The sequence below is a fragment of the Phlebotomus argentipes genome, unplaced genomic scaffold, assembly GCF_947086385.1.
Source record: "Phlebotomus argentipes unplaced genomic scaffold, Phlebotomus argentipes genome assembly scaffold_4, whole genome shotgun sequence".
Lineage (NCBI taxonomy): Eukaryota > Metazoa > Arthropoda > Insecta > Diptera > Psychodidae > Phlebotomus > Phlebotomus argentipes.
In genome coordinates this window covers 9,539,524-9,559,281 of record NW_026776174.1, presented here as the reverse complement: position 1 = coordinate 9,559,281, position 19,758 = coordinate 9,539,524, and the positions used below count along the sequence as shown (strand labels likewise).

At 40.5% G+C, this 19,758-nt stretch overlaps 4 protein-coding genes across 7 annotated transcripts in view; 1 reads left to right on the top strand and 3 right to left on the bottom strand.

The window, feature by feature from the left end:
• The window catches only part of LOC132258711 (protein N-terminal asparagine amidohydrolase), a 50,504-nt gene extending 34,514 nt beyond the window's left edge, over positions 1–15,990 (top strand). For 3 of the 4 annotated variants that reach the window (XR_009468286.1, XR_009468287.1, XM_059756153.1), the window contains one exon: positions 9,654–9,824. Coding sequence is in view for 1 of the 4 variants with exons in the window: in XM_059756154.1 (XP_059612137.1) it covers positions 12,100–12,222; positions 12,285–12,597; positions 14,894–15,102; positions 15,162–15,449 (933 nt within the window). In the remaining 3 variants the exon portion in view is untranslated. Of the gene's footprint in view, positions 1–3,838; positions 3,947–9,653; positions 9,825–12,092; positions 12,223–12,284; positions 12,598–14,893; positions 15,103–15,161 lie in introns of those variants that run through there. The other variant, XM_059756154.1, reaches the window with a different exon arrangement.
• Positions 15,991–16,020: 30 nt separating this feature from the next.
• Positions 16,021–16,475, bottom strand: LOC132258728 (uncharacterized). Its single transcript, XM_059756180.1, has 2 exons — positions 16,244–16,475; positions 16,021–16,136 (listed from the first exon to the last, which is right to left on the bottom strand). Exons 1-2 carry the CDS (start codon positions 16,388–16,390, stop codon positions 16,071–16,073), a joined length of 213 nt encoding a protein of 70 aa, XP_059612163.1. The 5' UTR covers positions 16,391–16,475; the 3' UTR covers positions 16,021–16,070.
• Positions 16,476–16,576: 101 nt separating this feature from the next.
• Positions 16,577–18,618, bottom strand: LOC132258721 (fibroblast growth factor receptor-like 1). Its single transcript, XM_059756169.1, has 3 exons — positions 17,769–18,618; positions 17,551–17,696; positions 16,577–17,486 (listed from the first exon to the last, which is right to left on the bottom strand). The coding sequence occupies exons 1-3, from the start codon at positions 17,851–17,853 to the stop codon at positions 16,617–16,619; spliced, it is 1,101 nt and encodes a 366-aa protein (XP_059612152.1). The 5' UTR covers positions 17,854–18,618; the 3' UTR covers positions 16,577–16,616.
• Positions 18,619–19,208: 590 nt separating this feature from the next.
• Positions 19,209–19,670, bottom strand: LOC132258358 (protein chibby homolog 1). Its single transcript, XM_059755658.1, has one exon. It carries the CDS (start codon positions 19,590–19,592, stop codon positions 19,248–19,250), a length of 345 nt encoding a protein of 114 aa, XP_059611641.1. The 5' UTR covers positions 19,593–19,670; the 3' UTR covers positions 19,209–19,247.
• Positions 19,671–19,758: the final 88 nt, after the last annotated feature.

The window sequence follows — 19,758 nt, the reverse complement described above, 5'->3', positions numbered from 1 at the left end:
CATCCCCACTTTCCCTTATGCATAACAATCAAGGTATGATGATGGATTTCCCGAGCTCAAAGAAATGCTAAATTGCTTATTTCCCAAATGTAAAGTTGGATATGTATTTTTGTCATTTTCTCCCGGGGCGCAGGCAAAAAGCTCTCACGCTATATTGAGAAAGGATGACTTCAACGTCTCATGGCATTATAAATTTACACATTTTGGGAGAAACATTACTGTCCACTTTATACATTCTGACGTGCGGGTGAGAGGTGAGTTTCGGCGGGGGGAAAAAAGGAGTAAAATTGGTGTCATGAAAGTCTTATACACTGTGGGAGAGAAGATTGGATAGTATGGCTATATGTGGTGTACTGTTGTGAGTGAGTTAGGGTGGGATATTGCCAACGACCGTACAATTTCCGCCACGATATTCAATGTGTCACGAAGGCATCGATTTACCATAAATTCCAGAATTGTAAGAGGGTGTTGGGGAAAATTTACTCAAAATTATACTCACAATACGCGTCTGTTGAATAAACTCTGGCTGCTGGTGCTTGTGCCACGTTATGTACAAATAATGTCTCTATTGGCATTTATATATGAGGCTAAATTGCTCCCGAAAGGGGAAATTAAAATCGACTCGTCGACAGATTCAAAATTTAAATGCATGTGGAAAAAAGCCGTGATTCGATTTTAAATGGCCACACCGGCAAATTACGTCGATGATTCTGCTTGTGGTGCTATTTATATATGTATATGGTTTGGGAGGAACAAGATTGAAAATGTGTTAATTTGCACCATAAATAATGCATGAATAAAATATTATTTTAATTGAATTGAATGTGATAAAAGCGGAATAATTCAGCATATTCACCCAGAATGATTCTGGATATGCTGTTAAAATGTGGCAAATGTGTGATTTATTGAATCCAATTAATACTCCTCCTTTCTACACAACTCTGATAGCATGGGTTATCAATGGACTTGCAAATAGATTAATATTTTCTCACCCATCACGCAACAATGTCTGACAGGCATCAGTATGGCAAATTGCTGGCTATGCCTTTAATTTGGTGGATTTCCAAAAGGCATCTCTGGAATGTGTGTGTGTGTGTGTATGCCAAAATTGATTAATTTTTCTCTGCCATGTGATGACCAGCCCAGCATGTCGACGCATTGTTCGCTAATAGTGTCAATCATATAATTTTCTTTTCAATTTATCATCCTCCATGATCGAGGGGCGCGAGAGATTTGAAAATTGTTCCTCAATTACAAGAATTACCCGACTGAGAGTGTGAGGAGCATTGAATTCTTCTCGACATTTCATCGATAGATATGCAAGTCATTGCGGTCTTTGAAATTGCAATCAATTTAACCACATCTCTGCGTGGCATGGAAATGGAGAAAGATTAATAATTGAGCGCTTGGGCGAATGTAGTTGATGGGACTCGTTAAAATTGGTGGATCGCAGAAAAAGTATATGAGGAGACAAGAGAGAAAGATTTGCATAGTTGAAGCTTCATATAATCATCTGTCGAGTGGATTTTTTTTTATCCACTCTTATTATTTCTCTGTGTTCTGCTGCGCTCTATAAATTGCTGATAAGACAATAAGAGGAGGGATATAATTTAAACGACTTCCCATATTTTGTACAGCGCGCAGAATGGAGAGAGCCTTAATAAGCTGGTCACGTACCTATGAATGCAGAAAGGTGCAGTTTTTCAGTCTCTTACAGTTTTGATAAACTTTGGAAGCTCCTTTTCCATCACGTTTCCAGCTTCAGTACATTTTATAAATTTTATATAATATGAATAGAGACATAAAGAAATTTTACAACCTGCAGGTATATGGAAAGGAAAGAATGAAATCAATAGGATTCTGCATCAATTTGCAGTCTCAGGGAGCGCTCGAAGCTCATGGGGATAAAGAGGGAGTCATAAAATTGATACCTTGTGCTGAAGACTGAGCTTATGTGCTCTGATATCGCATTATAACGTGCAGCGTGAGGCCGAGAGAGGGAGCACATAAAAAATCCATAAATATACATATGATATAATTAAAAATCTTACTCCCAAATGAGAAGGGAGAGAGAAGTTTCTCACTAAATGTGTAATTCATGATTTCCGTCGTACAATCGTTGCATACACTCGTACATAAAGTGAGACGTGACTTTTTACTCCCGTGAGAGGAGCAAAGACGATGAGGAAAATCCACCTTGATGGAGGCGTTTTATGAAAATTGAAAAGTTACAAAGTTTCTCTTCTCAAGACATCCTCACTCTCTCTCTCTATCTTTCTGCCAATGATGCAAATTTATTGCTCCCATCTACAAATGTATAATAAAATTACATGCATCGCTTTATAGACACTCTCAGATCGGGGCAATAAAAAATGCAGACTGACCAAAATTTCCGGGCGACCGAGACGTCGAGTGGGTGGTCTCGATGCGAATTTCACACTTTAATCCGTCGGGGGGAGAATAAATGAGCCAAAGTCCAAATATGGGTTGTATGTGGGGGAGCTTTTCTCCTCACTTCCGTCATGCGGGAAATTTTCAACTATGCGGCTTATTAAAGTTGGATAATCCTTGTGCACATCCTCGGCGGCACCTCGCACTCCCCGAGTGATCCTTCACAATGAATGGCTGCATATATAAATCAAATTAACTATATTCTAATTTTCCACCCACTCACACAATTGCCGGGGAATTTGCCACGGGAGTCACTTCGTCTTTCTCACTCGTCCCACGAGAGCCATGGCAGATGTGCGGTGTATTTCATTCTCACCACTATGTGTGTGCACTATAATCCGAAAGGACCGGCAGGTGCTTTTAATATGGGAGAATTGGCAAACTTTTCCACGTATCTGCACAGGTAGTGGCGGCGACTACCTGGTAAAATGTTTAGCAACGCTTCAACTGCGGTTTCATTCACTCTCGGAATGTGTGAAATTCGATTTGGCCAATAAAATATCAAATAGCTATATGGATTTCGCTATATAAAATGATATTCCATTGCATTTTCAATTTTAGGAGCTTTTTATTGCTTTTCACTCCGCTGTGCATTGATACCCACATATCCTCTATGCTTTTCATTCTCTTCCACACTGGCTCGAATGCTGTTGGGCGAGCATACGCTTCGTATATAAACAATTGCTTTGGGGAGCAATTAGAATAGGTTGGAGGCTTGGGGCCTTGCAGAATACCTTCTATTGCGGTTTTAATGCCAGAAATATGAGAATATTCCACAAGGATGAGAAGTGCTACTTAACCATGTTCAAAGTTTGTCAAAGTTTTCTTAGTCATGCTAAAAGCATGCGAAGAATAAAATTGTGAAACGAAAACTATCTCTTTCTCCTTCACAACAGAATTAGTTTGATCAAAAAGTTGCGTCTTTTGAGGCTTCATTCTTCTTAAGAAGGAAGAACTAAAAGTGTTCATAATTTATATTACAGAAAAGACTTTATTTGCTATTTTGCTTTTTTATCTTCGGCAGATTGCACTTGGCAATTAGCAAATAAGATGATAAGCTGAAATGAGCGCAGAATACTGATCAAACAGTGAGTTTAATGCATCACAGTATTACTCCACTTGCAAGATACCTTATCGAGTTTGCGCTGTTTAACGACGATCATGCTTAAACATTGAGAAATTAATAACGAACGCAAACGATATGGAGATAATTGTTCTTTAACATCGGCTTTGTGCCCCAACAATTGCATGTCTCCATAAATATATATGTACATATTGTCCGGTTCCGTTGGAGTGTTCAAATGAATGGCATGCCAGTCGTGGTGTTCTACGCCGGACTTTATACGGCTTTTTCGGTGGTCACCGGCAGATGGAGCTGAAAGTCAGCTGTTTGCCTGTCAAATATAACCTGAGTTGTGCAAAAATTGTTGATATTCGAGTGTTGTGACTTTGTTTTTCTTATTATTTCCCTTGTTTTTCCTTTAAACTATTACAGGTAATTGGTCGCTTGTTGCATTTTTCTATTGTTAGAAGTTAGTGAAGTAGAAATTGGGTGATATTTTTAGCCACGCGAGGTGATTTGATGGTGATAAAGCACTCGGCTCAGTAGCACCTCTTTGCAGTCTTACGGTCTTATCAGATAGATTAGCAACTTGATTTATGCAGTATATAGGGGATAAAGTGGTATATTTGATAGTGATAATTATTAATTGAAATCCCCAAGTCATGATACCATGCTATGAATGGCGCGACCACGCCGAAATGACAATTAAATGTATGCGAGCGCTTGCTCTGGAGTCTCTCTCTTCTTTCACGCTGACCCCAAATGGCTCGTAATTAATTTAAATTGACTATATGAGTTCCAGAGAGCAAGCATCTCACCAGATGAATCACAATAATAAGAACAATAATTCTATTAGTGATTCTGATCATTGGCACTGAATGACATAGTTTTCTCTCTCTCTTCCGGTCAATTTATCAATGAATTCTTCTCGGCGGGAGCCACACTCGGCCGGACAATCGCGGGGATTGCGAAGAAAGAAAGGCGCAGGGGTTGCCGAAGGATAATCAATTAGAGACTTGATCTGCAAGGAAGAGTTGAATGAGCAGGAATATTGAGATATGTGTGCAACAGATGGCAATTGCATTGGAGTCGTGGGCATAAAGTACCGCCGTTTCGTGAAATATGACGTATAAATTAATCAGTTGTGTGCGGACAAGACATCAGGAAGGGCAGGCAATTTTGATAAATTGGAATTGGATTCTTGCAATGTGCATTCCGGTGAGAATGTGGGTTCGACCCCTCTGGGGGCCTTCATCTAACACTGTGTATCACGCATTGGTGTGGTTTTTGAGCTGATTACATATTTCACCGGGAGCTTTAGTGCGAGCACTTAACACCTCTGTTTCTTGGAAAATTTCCATAATTTTCCATCAATTCCCCACCTTCACCTCTAATACCGGTAATTCAGTATTTTGTGGAGATGTACAGGAGAGTTGAATTGCTTTGAACAACTATTGTGACTCGATTTGAAGGCACATTTTGAAGTAGCTCTGCTTTTCTCCGCCGCATTTTGCGGCGATGTTCCGAGAAGTAGTTAGTTCGATGGATTTTGCTTAGTAGTTTTTAATATCTCATAAATGTTTCACTCGCACTTCTGAGCTCCTGAGCCGGTGACTTCCTTTTCTCGAGGTCTCCTAACACCTGGCAGGATGTTGTTTGGAGAGTTGAATAAATTATGTCAGTTGCTCCAGCGGCTTTGTCCACCCTTTCGGGTTGCGAGGAAGAGTGAATAAGTAATTAGTAAATCACGAGGGAGTTTCCACACCTTGGAGGAACACACTTGCGTCTTATAGACATCCAGTTTGGCAGCGATAGTATAGCTGAAATACACCGGAAGTGATTACATGTATAGGCGCTATGGGAGCTCCACAATGATTTGCAATTTAAATGATAACGACAATCGCTTCTTTTTTCGTCAATCTTCCTTCTCTTCCTCACTGTCGCGCGGCATTTGTGTGCATAAATTAATAAATTTCTGCTGAAGAAGCAGCACAGGGAGGGAGAAAAAGACCCATTGTCATATTGTCCTAATGCCCATTAAAAGACAAACACTTGAATTGATTAAAATATCTCGATGTTGCGGAATAAAATCCTTTATTTGCTGCGGCTGGTGGATTCAACGGCTCTTTTTGACAATCGCATTGTCGGAAAAAAGACGCAATTTCTCCAAAAAGAAAAGAAGAGAAATAACGAGCGACTTAATCCCATGTTTCACAGTGTTATGGCAAAATTGATACAAAATCTTGCTGTTGCTGTAGAAAAAAAAATGTTGCACACGCAGATAAAATGTGAACACATGAATAGAGTGCAAAGGAAAATAATTCTGCGCGATGCTACAATGTGCGGTGATGATAAATCTATACGTTTTGAGACTCAGAGTACCACCAGCAACACATATACTTAAGAATTCAACACCACAATCCAACAAGTATTTTGGTGTAATCAAAATATCTTTCCTCGCTCTTTAAGCAATGATTTTCTCCTCGAGCTGCGGTGAGGCATCTCGTGTCCCTCACCAACCACGTCCGCGATATATAGAACGGAGAGTGAACATCGAATCCAGGCAGTATCGCCAAGAGTTGGGCCCAAAGAGGTACACACGAGAGACGTATACATTTAAAACAGGGCGGAATATGTGACGCTATGGTCGGTTTCTACAAGTAGATGTGTGTTGGAGGAAGAAAGACCAGAACATACACGGCTTCTCGAAGTTCTGGAGGCAAGCATTGCGTTCAGTTCTGCTCAACCACTTGACCGGTATAGAGAGAGATATTGCATTGGGAGAAGAGTCCACATTGAAATAGACTTGGATTCCTTTTCGCACCTTCGGTGGTGAATTTGTCTTCGAAGTTAATCGTCTGTGGCAAATTGAGGGCATTTTCGCGAGTTTACGTGATTAGAGTCAATATGATTTGATAAATTGGAGCAAAAAAAAATCGAGTGATAGTGAGTCAGACTTATTGAGATTTCTTCAGCACAGTGCAAGAATTCTTGTTAGCTTTTTATTACTTCTCGCGGTTGATGTTCTCAAGTGTTACAATTTCTCGATATCTTGGTCTGTCGTCGCCTTGTATTCCCATGGATATTGTTAACAATTAAGAGACAGACAAAATTCAGTTTATGATAAAAATCTCATATGCGGTGTTTCATGTTGTGCTGGCTGAGGAGTTAATATCATATAGAGAGACAGAGGACAAGAAGGGAGATTTCAATGCGAGTAAGAAGAATTTATATGTTGAAAATACATATTAGTACTGTAGAGATTATAGTCGAGATTCTTTATTTTTTTCCTCTTCCACCTCTTCTCCCGTGTTGTATGTCTTATTGTGGGGAACTGGCAATCGCTTTCAAACAATCATCAATCAATCAGAAGTGGAGAAGATACATTTATCATTTTTATTCATATTTAACAGTACTTTGGTGGATGCTGGAATATACTAGGTGGAGAGAAAGAGTGAAGGAAAAAAATGTTCCACAATTTTGAGTGCCATACCTTAACTGATTTTTTTGCTGCGGCCCGAAGAGAGCCTCTTTTGCAATAATAGTTGCTCCTGGGCTGTAAGATTGTGCATCATGGGACAGGGAAGCAGAGAGAGAGAGAGAGAGAGGCATTCTTGTGCTATATGGCCCCTCCGCCAATGATGAAGATGGCGGAATTTAGTACCACCAGTGCATCAATACCCTTTATCATCGGCTTACAATCTTGAAAAGAACATAGCACACACATGAGTTTATGCAAAAAATATATACGTACGAAGGTACATAAGGAGGGCATCCCTCCGCGAGATGATCTTTTCATTAGAGCTCTGAAAGTTGGCATGAAGCGCGCTGATCTTCGATGGTTTGAGACTTGCATTCTCCCATATAGCACACGTTCCTCAGTGCAATAACTGCAAATTATTTTAATTGAGCTATAAGAAATGTATTTTAATTATTCCCCATAATCTATAGAGTTGAAAATGTGCGGAGGGAATTTACGAAATTCAGTAAGGCTTCCACTTGATATCACTTTGAAATTTTCACTGAAAGTCTCGCTGTATCACAAATGAAAGTTTGGTATATGGAACAAACTATTGTTCTTGCAGTAATAATTAGGATTTGTGTGGAGAGTTGTATCACATTTTCTTTCACTTCAATTCACAAATCCAATGTTCTGCAAGTGCACTGAGAAAAATGTGATGCTTTCTACGAAAAAATTTATTGTTGAAATAATATTTGGCGAGCAAGAATTGCTTTTTATGCAAGATTGGGCCAACCTTCCTGCTTTCCTTCTCAATTATTTTTCACCGTGTTTACCGTACACATATTATACGCTGTATACGTATCTTTAGTGTTATTGTTTTTGCTGATGATGACTTTGAAACAATACTTTCCATACATATGTATGTTCGTCTGCATAATGATACCTATATTAATTGAAGGGAGTTACCAAATGTGGTCAATATATGCGAAATAATAATTCATTTGTACCCAAACCAAGTGTTCACATTTCAACTCTATTGAATTGGAAATTCAATTCATAAATTCCACTGCATTATGGTGGAAGAAAGCAAATGTGTTATTATTTTTCAGTTGTATAATTAGAAAGGTGTACAACAGAGTGTAATTGGAGGAAGGGATAAGGATGTGCCATGTGAAAAATCACTATGTGGTTTAAGATTTCCGTACGCGGTTCGCATTTCTCTATGCGAGTGGGGAGGGGGGGGGGGGGAAGGCAATTTGAGGAGATATTTTCTAGGGAGAACAATAAATTAAATGGGATACCTCATTTGCGAAACTATACGGCAGTGCATTGGAGAAACTTGTCTGAATGCATGTTTTATTTAAATGATATTGGTTAAGTAGACAAATCGCGCCAAATTTAACAACCGCAACCAAATGCCACATTAACGAGGCAAAATTGTATATTCTGCATGATAAGAAGCGGTTATACATACATATATAGAGGCTGAACTTGTGCACATAAGACATCTCTTGAGGCACGTTTTTCATGTTAATTCAGGCGAAAATAGCGAAAAACAATTCATGTTTATGATATTCAGTTATGTTGAGCATTGGTTTACCCGCGAATATCGTCAATGCGGTGTTTCTTGAATCTCCTAGAAGGAAATTAGCTAAAAACCACGATAAAACTTAGCTGTGAAATATTTGAAGAGGGATATTTTGCAAAAGTGCCAAGCTAAATCAAAGTGGAGAGCGAGAGAGCGACTGTCTGTCGTAGATGTGCCTTTTCCCTTTTAATGTTTTGAGCTTCCTCCTCCTCTGCCTTAAGTATCCTCCTTCCATTATATTGTTAATAATAAATTATGCCAAACCGTTTTTTGTGTGTGATCTTTGGTGTGTGCTGAGTGAACGCGCCAATTGCAATTTACACACTATAATTATTCGAGAATGTGTGACGCCTCAACAAGAATATTGAACATCTTTTCTTATGTGGCGGGTGACTGCGAGAGAGAGGGTATATCTAAAAGAGAAATTCCTCTCAATAAATTCACTTGTGTGTACGTTTCATTTATCCATTTTATGTTAACGCACTGTCGGACGCGACGGATGGACGCGAGGGGGTGGACAGTGAGGCGAATGGGCAAAAATATTACAATTTACAAATACCTCTGGCTTTGGTGAGGCCATACAATACAAAAAGAAAATGCTAATAGATGTTATTTACTCAAATGATATACTCTTCTTGGAGATGTGTTTCATTTTGTAACTTCATTGTTGGGTGCGCTTCTCCTTCGATGCCTCATTCTTATTCAAATTCGTTTCAATTATTAATTTAATCATTTTGTGTCGCGATTGGCTACCATTCTCCACCAATAATCTACAAGTTAGATAAGAGGGAATTTTTGAGTTGCACGCTTGATTTACATTTATGAAATTCAAATGGCGCGACACGAGTACAAACAGCGAAACCATATTTTTGCCCGTAAGACATTAACACAAAATGAAAATGATGATGGAAAAAAGAGAGTATATACAGAGAGGAAGCATCCTCAAAGGGAGAGCGAGAGAGAGGGCGCGAGGGAAAGGAGAAAAAAACATTGTAATACAGATAAGACGTAGAGATAAAGTCGAATAATAAAGCGTATCATACAGCTTTTTTATTAATCATCATCCTCTCGACTTTGTGTATTTACAGGGCGTTATTTGTGAATAATTTCGATGTGGAGAATTATTGAATTGTGGCGAAGAGAGCAAAGAGAGAAGACGAAGCTGCTGCTGATAACATAGTCTGTAACATTCAACCCGCTATCCATACATACCTTCTTCAGGAGGAGAAAGATATCCTTAAGCGACGCGTAACAAACTGGTGAGTTTCGCAATATTTTCTATAATAACTAAATATCAGCATCTTCCATTCGAGTGAGCTTTCCATGTAATTGCGAGTGACCCTTTTGACAACGTGCGAACAATTTGATGGGGAAATTGAAAAGAGTCAACGGTTTAATATTGAATACAATAAATAAATCCTGGCGGTCGTTTTGCAATTTATTAGCATAACTATTCCTCACGATGCATCGCGGACGTGCGAACGATTTGTTGCCGCAATGGCAAGACACTTTACCTATCAGCAGGTAGGTATCAGGCGAAATAATGGTGATTTAATTGAATAAGTGCGCGTGCGAATGCCATAATTCAAATTCTCTCGGATACTATATTCCTTCTTATGCTGCATTTCTCCTGCGAAAAGATTCTCTCCGTACACACAATATTTCACGCAAAGTGCGTGGAACTCTTTCGCTGGTGATGTACTGGGATTTCCTTAGCTGAAAGCATTTTGCAAATTGAATGTACATAACCATTATTCTCCCAGATTGTCGGTCACAATATCTGTGGAGTGGCTCAATGGGGGGAACAAACAGCAACGGCATAGTTAAAGCTTAAACTGTTAGGAAGTACATTTCTCTGCGAGATATGTAGACCACCTGAAGAGTTGCTCGTACATCCGTCAGTCACAGTTTTTTCCTCACCACACAAATGAAATTACACATTTATATTTAATAAATCTATAAATCATCTTCTTATTCAGTCCTATGTACACAATGACCACACATGGCAAACAATGTTACAAATGATTTTCAGAAATGTTCTTCTGCGTTTAGAGATTTTTCAATGCGTGATTGGTGTTTTTTTTCCTCCTTTCCTTACGATTGTGCAATATTATTTTATGTGTTCATTGATCCTCAAGAATGCAGTTTTTTTCTCACTGAACAATTATTATTATTATCAAATGAACGACGCGTCAATGTCACATTTAAATGTATTTATTTTCTATTTTATACTTTTTTATAGGCAATAAAAGTTATATTGGCGCTGTGAAGCAAACATTGGGTACAAGCCTTTAGCTTTTAGTTTACAATCGTGTAAAAAAAGAGAGGCGAAATAAATTCTAAGTGCCTATAGATAGGCACCTGCCGACAAGAGAGCGTCATTCTAAATACCATTTCCTCTTTAGGAAGATTTAGGCAAGGCAAAAACGGCTGACACATTGCATGAGTTTCACTAGGTGAAATAGGATTACGCTGTGTGCACTGTGTGGCATAGAGAAAATGTCTATTACTAGATCAAATCGTCAAATTGTACATATTCCCGTCTTCCGGGATCGTGATTTGTGCTTGAGCGTTTCTCTCTCACTCTGCTGCACTGCAAAAAGATTTATCATTGCACGGCAATGGTGTGTGCAGAGCAATAATTGTATGATATTTACGTGGCTATGTTGCCCAAATATCTTTTTCACTGGGACATTTTCTCATCCATTTGTTTCCCATGCGCGGCAGACGGGGAAAAAGTCCGTTGTCAATTGGGTGAAAAGCAATAATTATAGCTGTGAAAGAGTGGAGAGAGATAAGAGGAGATAAAAGTCCGTTCTCTCAAAACTATAAAGCGAGAATAATTGGTTTTCCAATTTATGGAAATATACGATGTGCGATGGGTTCGACATTTTTTGCTGTTAAGAACCTATTTACTCTGTGACTTATCAATTTATGTGTTTACTAGGACTTGTATATCTCGACAGATAGGATGGCGATAGGAGTGAATAGAGACGGAGTGTGTTGGGTGGAAAATATCTGAGACTTATGACATGAGATGTGTTCTCGTGGCATAAGAATGGCAGTGATAATTGGAGATGAGACAGACTGTAAAGGGGTGGGCAGGGTGATTGGTGTGTTGAGAGAGCCGTGTATAGACATGACATTCGAGGAATTGTTGTGCACACACAATTAGAAAAGTCCCCATAATTCGCGTCTCTTTATCAATAAGCACCAAGTGTAATTTTCTATCATTATCGTTGAAATCATCAATTTGTATGTAATTTTACCTCTAAAGACGAGAGTGCGAGAGAGAGAAAGATGGGCGGGACACGCCTATGAATGGCCTATAGTCTGATGAATATGTCAATCAGAAGACAATATTGCTTTATGATGAAGCGCGAAAGATGTGTGAATATATATATTTCCTTACAATTCTGCGCCGATGGCATTGGTGGTGGGCTTTAGCATTTGCGTTGGAATTTCCTCTGATGGGAAAACAATCTTCTAATGTTGCTATTGTTATTCTGTCTTCTTCTCTGTTGCAGAAATAAAATGGTTCTAGTGTTAAATGGTGTTCTACAAGATGACTGTCCATTGAATACAACATCGCTATTTCTGCAGCATCCCGTCTACAGAGATCATGCCAATCAACTGCTATCGATCCCAACTAAAACGGTAATGTGAGTCAACTGGTGATGTGTGGACAGTGGATACTATCCTCCCCCTTTTGCCTGCAGGTGGGTCCCGTGGGACTCCTCTATGTCCGCCAAAGAGAGATGGCCGCTGTGGCGCCGCACGATAAGAATGTCACAATAATCGGCTCTGATGATGCAACAACGTGCATAATCGTTGTTGTCCGACACTCTGGGTCCGGTGCCGTGGCCCTGGCTCATCTTGATGGCGCTGGCACAGATGAGGCCGTCTCGGCGATGGTGGCGCGCGTTCAGGAGCTGGGTATTGGCTATCCGGAGGGACGCATTGAGTTGCAGCTGATCGGTGGCTTCCGTGATCAGAAGGGATACTCCGAGGATTTGTTCTACAACATAATGCGTGAGTAAATTTGCCATGAGATTCCATAATTGGGAAATATCCTGTTCATTGTATGCTGTGAGAGAAAATCAGATACAGCACTGCATTGAGGTGTGAGGAAGTGACGTTGAACTTAATTAATTAAACCGTCAGTGGAAGAGACAGAGAGAGAGAGAGAGAAATTGGATAAGGATGTAATGTGGCAATAGTATGGCGTTTAAATCAGTGGCGTCGGGAGTAAAGAGCGTAATATTTCAAATTCCTTTCTCAGAATAACATTTCTATGCAAACATTATATGAAAATTTCATTACAAGGTGATATTTTTAAAGTCTAGAAACCCAGGAAGACACTTAGACACTTTCTACGCTACTGATTTGCGTACATGTGTGCACAAGGGGGTGAATTTGGAGGGGTTGAGTGAGTGTCTGACGTGTAAAGAAGATTATATCTAGCTTTACGACTCTTCTTACATCATTTGTTTACCAAGCCATACACTCAAATTGAAGATGCAAGGTGGGCTGTGGAGCGGGAGTGGATTTTCCCTTATCCACACAGCACTATCTTGCCTATATAGTACACACATTGTAGATTATTCACTCTAATGATGTCCAGTTAGAGGCAATTTGAGATGAGGTGGAAGACTCTCGGCCAAGATATCGATATTCAGGACACCGGGAAGGAGGAACTTGTCGTAAATTGTATTAATTATATTTGAAGACTCTGTGCAAAATGTGCGATGGCGAGAGTGGGGAGTGCAAATGTGGATCATAAAAATCATTAATGCCAATTAAATTGGTCGCAATTAGTTGGTTGAGACAATCATTTTCAACATTGTGGCTGTAGATGGAATTGTGCCAATTCGACATGTTCAATTGGCATGAAAAGGTACCGTACATATATCTATGCGGTGTTTTTTAATCCTCCCATTAGTATCAGCCCCAGAGATAGTAAATTGATGTATAATTCGTTGTAATTGATATTGCACTCCTCTCCGTATGTTCAATTATTAATATGATCACTTTTCGTTGAGGATAGAGTGAGTCTCGAGTCCTGAATCTGAATTATACAGGCGATTATTGTGTGTCTCTGGCAAAGATTTTAATATGCTATATAGAGGAGTTGTGTGACCACTATTTAACCCCTGAGAGAGAGAGGAAGATGATTGAATTAGTGGAATATGGAATGGGATTGAAATTCAATAATGCTTTTATTTCCTCTCATCAAATATGACTACTCTTGGCAGTTGCTCTTGATGTGTTGAGTGAACGCTTCTCAAATCAAATCTCTATTGCCGCCTTCCCATGCCGCCGCTCGTCGGCTTAATTATTTAATTTACGCATTTGTAAAGTATGTTAAGTGATGACAGAGGGATAAGCCTATTCAGGGTGTAATTGCATTGAAAAACTGACCACACAGTAATTAATGGGGATAATTAGTTGAGTACATGGGTGATATTATGTTAAGGAGGAAACACAGGGTCTCTATTATGTACTATATTGTGCGTATACAATTGACGGTTTGACATGCAACAAGCACCAAATTAAACTAATCAATTTCTTGAGATGTGGAAAATGGACCCTTGTTGAGGGGACCGCCGCACAGTGACGATTACAACTCTCCCTTCGTCTTGGTCGGTTTTGTAACAACATTTTCCATGTACTCCCGGATTAATCGGTGTTATTTGTTCTTTTAAAGCCCCCAGCATGAGTGAGACGGGTGGGTGGATGCCGGACAGTGTACGCATTGAGGCGTTCTGTGTTCTTATGCTGTGAAAGGATATTCATGGCACATATAATAGTTGTGTGTGAATTGAACTATTTTGAATTAGTTGAGGTAGTGTGGTGGATGTTATATGTGCTGGAGGAAGTGTGCATATGTTGGATGGGAATAATTTAAATGGCCAGAGAGTGGGTGGAGGAAGAGAGTTTGGACATTGGAAACAGATTGATTTGCTATGGATGAAAGAGGACAAGCTGACCGCCATTCATAATGGGACAAATCTCCAACAAAGTTTCTGTCCATCAGTCGTTGTCTATTCCCATCGTTTGTGTAAGATTTGTTATTCTCCATGTCTCTCCTCACTGTGGACGGGGTGAAGTGGTGAAGGGAGGAAGGGGAAGGGGGGAAAATGAGACTGATGGTCAATGGAGAAATGGGGATTGAGTGAGAAATGTGAGATTTTGGTCTCGCATTTGAATATGCTGGGAGATTTCTCAGAGTGTGGAATTGATTGGGTCACTCGATTGCGCATCCCAATAAGACTAATCATCAGTGTTTGAATCATGTGGGATGTTTTTCTTCTTCTGGACTACACAGAAGCATTTCACAAGCATCCGCTGGAGATTGATCTGACACAGGCGTGCGTGATGGACCTCAACACAACAGTTCGTGGTGATATAAACTGGCCAATTATCTACGGTGTTGGTGTTAATGTGAAGAATGGTGACATCTTTCCCGCCACCTTTCCCGACAAGGGTCCAGACTTGCCGCTGCGCCTGGCGAGGAGTTTCACAGGAGGCCAAACAGTTGGTTGAAATCACTTTCTGTCCGTTAGCTATGCTACAATTTTTTCTTCTTCTCTCAGGTACTCGACATCTATGATTCCAACGTTGGGATGCTGCGAATTGGACCCTTCAACTATGATCCCCTGAGAGGTGTTGACTTGTGGTTGGCACAAAGTGACGAATTCCTCCTACAGCATCTCTCAACTAGTCCTGAAGTTGAACCGCCAACATTCGCCATGCAACTCCGATCCACTCTTAGATACATTCAGGACAATCAGTTTCCGGCCGTGACGGTGTTTCCGGACAACAGGCCACACTATTACAGGCGCGACGAGTCGACGGGATGTTGGCAGTTGGTGCGCTACTGAGCGGATTGTTTTTACACGATGGAGAGAGGAGAACGTTGCTGCGGAGGAACTTCACTGTGGAGGGCGAGATTGACTAAGCTGATGAAAGAAACAAGTGATATATTAAAATGAAATTAGATAGAGTAATGGTTAATTGCAATATGTGAGGAAGACAGAAATTGCTCCCGAGATGTGTGAGTAGAGAAATATCTGAGAGACTTGGAACATTTCTTTTTTGATATTGAATAATATGTTAGAGGATAGAACTGATCGCACAGAATGAAAAATTGTTTTCTGCCGAAATCACTACCGATTCCCGTAAAGCGTGTAATATTGTACATATGAATGTATTCCTCCAGATACACCACACTTGCCATATTCTTAATTTATTGAGAGAAAGAGAAACATTATTTTCTGTAGAGCTTTGCAATATGTTTATTTACACCTCAGTTACTGTCCCTTGTTATGAGCAGATAAAATATTCCAGGAAAAGAGATTATCTGTAAGAGAACACTTGAATTCATTGAAATCATGCTAATAAATAGATGCGCAATATTTACTAGTGTAGTTTTTATATATTTTCAAAAATTATTCCTATCACACTTATTTCAATTCTGTACACAAAATGCTTCATCCGGGGCTTCATCTGTCCTCTTGTTTGGGATCAGCCGGCTTAGGGAAGTACTGATTATATAACTTCTTGGCTCCCTGTAAATAACAATAACACATTGTTTCACTCGTGCTAATTTCATTGCTATGATTTCGTGGAATTAATTATCTGGCTAATATGCTTCATTATGATAAGGAATCCTTACGATAACGATGGGGAGCTCTCCTCTCTCGTGCTCTTTCACCAAACTATCGACATTCTGAATACTCGACCATAAGTAGTGGATCCCAAAGATTGAAGGTACCATCACTACCAGGACTATATTCTTTTTCATGAACTGCCCAAATGACATCTTGGAGCCTCACAATTGTTACAATTTTGGGAAAAAGCAATGAGACACTCCGCGATGAAAACCAAAACAATGGATTTGTGGTTATGTGTGCGTTTGTGCGAAAAAGGCCTATCGGCTTTTCGATATTCGATATGCTTAAATTCATAATTTTGTGGTGGTTGTAACGATGGCCTCTTTTCTTCATGTTCTTATCAATTATTAAAAATTTATTTTATATCACATTCGTCTACAGGTAGTACCAATAGGACTTATTCTTGAGCGTTGTGTAGCGCCGATTGTCGTAATTGTTGGTAATCAGAATTGTTGTGTTGTTCCTCAATGGAATATTTGCAGAGTCTGCCTCAGCAGTGGTCACAATTTGACTAGCATCCTTCGCTTGGAGCCTCTGTCGCCGCCGGCTGAGCAGGAAGCACAGCCACATGGACAGCGGGATGATGGCGAAGAGGACAGGGATGAGGAAGAGGAGGAAGAACTGATTTTTCAGGAACTGGCTCTCCGGCATCATCACATGCAGAAGTGTCTCTTGGATTCTGTACCCGTTGTAGTTCATGCTGACGCACACATAGAATCCACTGTCCTCTTCGGTGACGTGATTAATTATGAACTTACTTAAATATGTATCACGGCCCACGAGCTTCTGGCCCGACGATTCGACACTCTCAAACGTGCTCTCCAGGTGCTGGATCACGTGAGTGTAGCTGTCGCCGGAGAATGATGGGTAGTTGCTGGTGTTGTCCTGCTTCTTGAACCACCGAATGGACGGCGGAATGCGGCTGTAGACTTTGCAGGGCAGCACCGCAGTGCCGTCCAGAGGGACTGACACGTTTGCGCCGAAGCCCAGGAATTCAGGAGGAGAATCCATGGGATCAGAAGACACCACGTCCAGTTGGTATGTGTTGACCACGTGGATGCCCAGAACGGTGCGATTGTCTGGACGATAGGGATTCATGCTGCAACGGTAGAGGCCCGAATTGGCCTCCGAAGGACTCTTGATCACCAGCGTGGGCTGACAAGGCGAACCATCGCAATTCAGGCGAGTCCACGTCTTCTCCCCATCGGTCTTGCATGACGTCCTGTTGCGGGAATTTCCGCAAGGCTGCAGTGAGTGAGATAAATTGATTTAGGAAAGTCAGCAGCCAGTCTGAGCTGAAGATCATTACCTTGAAATACCACTCAATCTCTGAAGATACCATGTAGTCAGAATGACTGTTCCTGATGCCACATCTCAAGGTAACTTCACTGCCTTTCACCAATTGAATGTGTTTCAGTTGCTCGGGTTCTGTGTGAATTCTCCCCTTTCTGCTTTCTATTTGGTAAACATGATAACTTTGAGGCTTAGAGAAGATTGGAAAGTGATCAATTAAATGTGCATAAATACCTGATTTGATAAGTGCAATGCTGCCCAGCAGCCAGACGGTAATCCAAAGGAAAATCAGGTGATTTCTAATGGAAGAACTGCCCATGCTGAAGCCCCCAGTGTTCCTCCATTCGTGACTAGAGTGCGATTGGGAGAATCTTCAGACCATGTGGGCTTTTCTCAGCCGCGAGAATATTCCTCTCTTTACACGGTGTGAAATTTATTTGTTACGTTTATTTTCACAATATCTCAAATGATGGTACTCAACGTGGTTGTTTAAAACACCCAACAGAAAACAAACAATTGGCCGTGGCGCACGAGGATTACTTTTGGGCGGGAGTGAGAAGAAAAATTGCGAAAATATTTTGAAGAAATTAATTGGGTGTTGAAAGTGGATTTTCACCGCGATCATACGTTACACTCTTTCCCATGACTGACGCATTGATTTGGGCATTAGCACAGGTATAAATGTATTCTCTTCCACCCGAAATCTCTGGAGAAATTTGTGCACAGTGAGGCAGAAAAAGAAATCTGGATATAATTGTGTAATACGCGCCTCGATAAATCTCTCAACTTCAAAGGCGCACCGCAATAAACAGAAACTGATAAAGCAATGTGGTGGTGTACGATAAGTGATTCACATCATAGACTTGGCCATATACACACAATTTTGGGGAGATTACGAACTCCTTCAGGCGCTGTGATTACGTACAATTCGGCGCTATTTGCCCTACGCAATGAATCGCCTTCAGAGGCGCACCATTAGCGGGATTTGTTTATAAATATTCACACCAGCCCAATTGTACCACTGATCGCGTGTATTTTATTTGCGAATCTCAATGGGTATCGAAAGAAGTAGCTGACTCCCAACGGTCACAGATACGACTGACTTATGCCGCGCTCCGCAATCTAATCGCGCCTTCGTTCCACCGGGAATCAAGGTGTTCAGTAGAGTCTATCAATTTTATTGGGTGTGAGCGAGACGACAGAGGCTAACACTTGTGGAAAGAGTTGGTGATTTATCGGAGAGGGGCTGATATTGCCAGAAATCGCTGCTATTTAGCTTGTTGGATGGAAAAATTTCACTCAAATCACTGGATAATGAAGCCAATACATGAAGATTCCTCTGTCTATTCAATTGATGCAAAATCATTGCTTCAGTTTATGTTCTTATCCTATAGAAGAAAATTGATTTGCATCACATTAGCGAGCACACTGCGAAGCTTCCCACGCAGCCGTAAAGTTGTATTTATTGAGCGTCAGCACACACAGAAAGCGCTATATTGATAAGTTGATAAGTGAACAATGTTCAATTCAGGAGTGAATGAAGAGTTATTCAATTCTCACTTGAAAAGAGGAAAATGAAGAGAGGCCAATAAATTAATTATATTTGAGGGCGGCAAAGCGCTTTGTGGCCATAAATCGCCTATCACTGTGGGAGTAACAAATTAACTTCCGACGGATCTCTTTTATTTGGAGCCAATTCACAAATTGCTGCTGCTACTTCATCAATTTCTCCTTAATCTCAGTCATCTCGACCGTGTTCTCTGTCAGCAGATCCACGAGGATGTCCACCTTGAGCTGCAGAAGATTGTTCTCCTCGGAGAGTTTTGTGATCTTCTCTTTCAGCTGCTGATTATTGTTACTTGCTGATGCCTTGGCATTTTTACTGGTGGAACTCCAGCAGCCATTGGCGAAAGTGTAGCCACCGTCATCGCTGAGTTGCAAGTGAATATTCCTGAACTCCTCGAGTTTTTCATGGATCCGCGGGCAATCACTCTCCAATACTCGCTTATTTCGCGGTGGGGCACTTTTGTAGGAGAATTTCTTGGAAAATATTGGCATATTCACGGAAACTCAGATGATTTTCCACTTAAAAAGCACTATTGTTGATAAATAGAATTTCCATGGCAACGCGTCTCCCATAACATTCAGTGTTCTCATAACACGAACGAGGGTTTTTGTGGGGAAGAATCTAGTTAGTGATGTACTGTTCTTTTTTAATGAAAAA

Coding starts and splice junctions, on each gene's coding strand:
- LOC132258728 (XM_059756180.1), bottom strand. CDS start 16,390: ATGTCATTTGGGCAGTTCATGAAAAAGAATATAGTCCTGGTAGTGATG. Junction 16,137..16,243: donor GAGAGCTCCCCATCGTTATC/GTAAGGATTCCT, acceptor TGTTATTTACAG/GGAGCCAAGAAGTTATATAA.
- LOC132258358 (XM_059755658.1), bottom strand. CDS start 19,592: ATGCCAATATTTTCCAAGAAATTCTCCTACAAAAGTGCCCCACCGCGA.
- LOC132258721 (XM_059756169.1), bottom strand. CDS start 17,853: ATGGGCAGTTCTTCCATTAGAAATCACCTGATTTTCCTTTGGATTACC. Junction 17,697..17,768: donor CATTGCACTTATCAAATCAG/GTATTTATGCAC, acceptor TTTACCAAATAG/AAAGCAGAAAGGGGAGAATT. Junction 17,487..17,550: donor AGATTGAGTGGTATTTCAAG/GTAATGATCTTC, acceptor CACTCACTGCAG/CCTTGCGGAAATTCCCGCAA.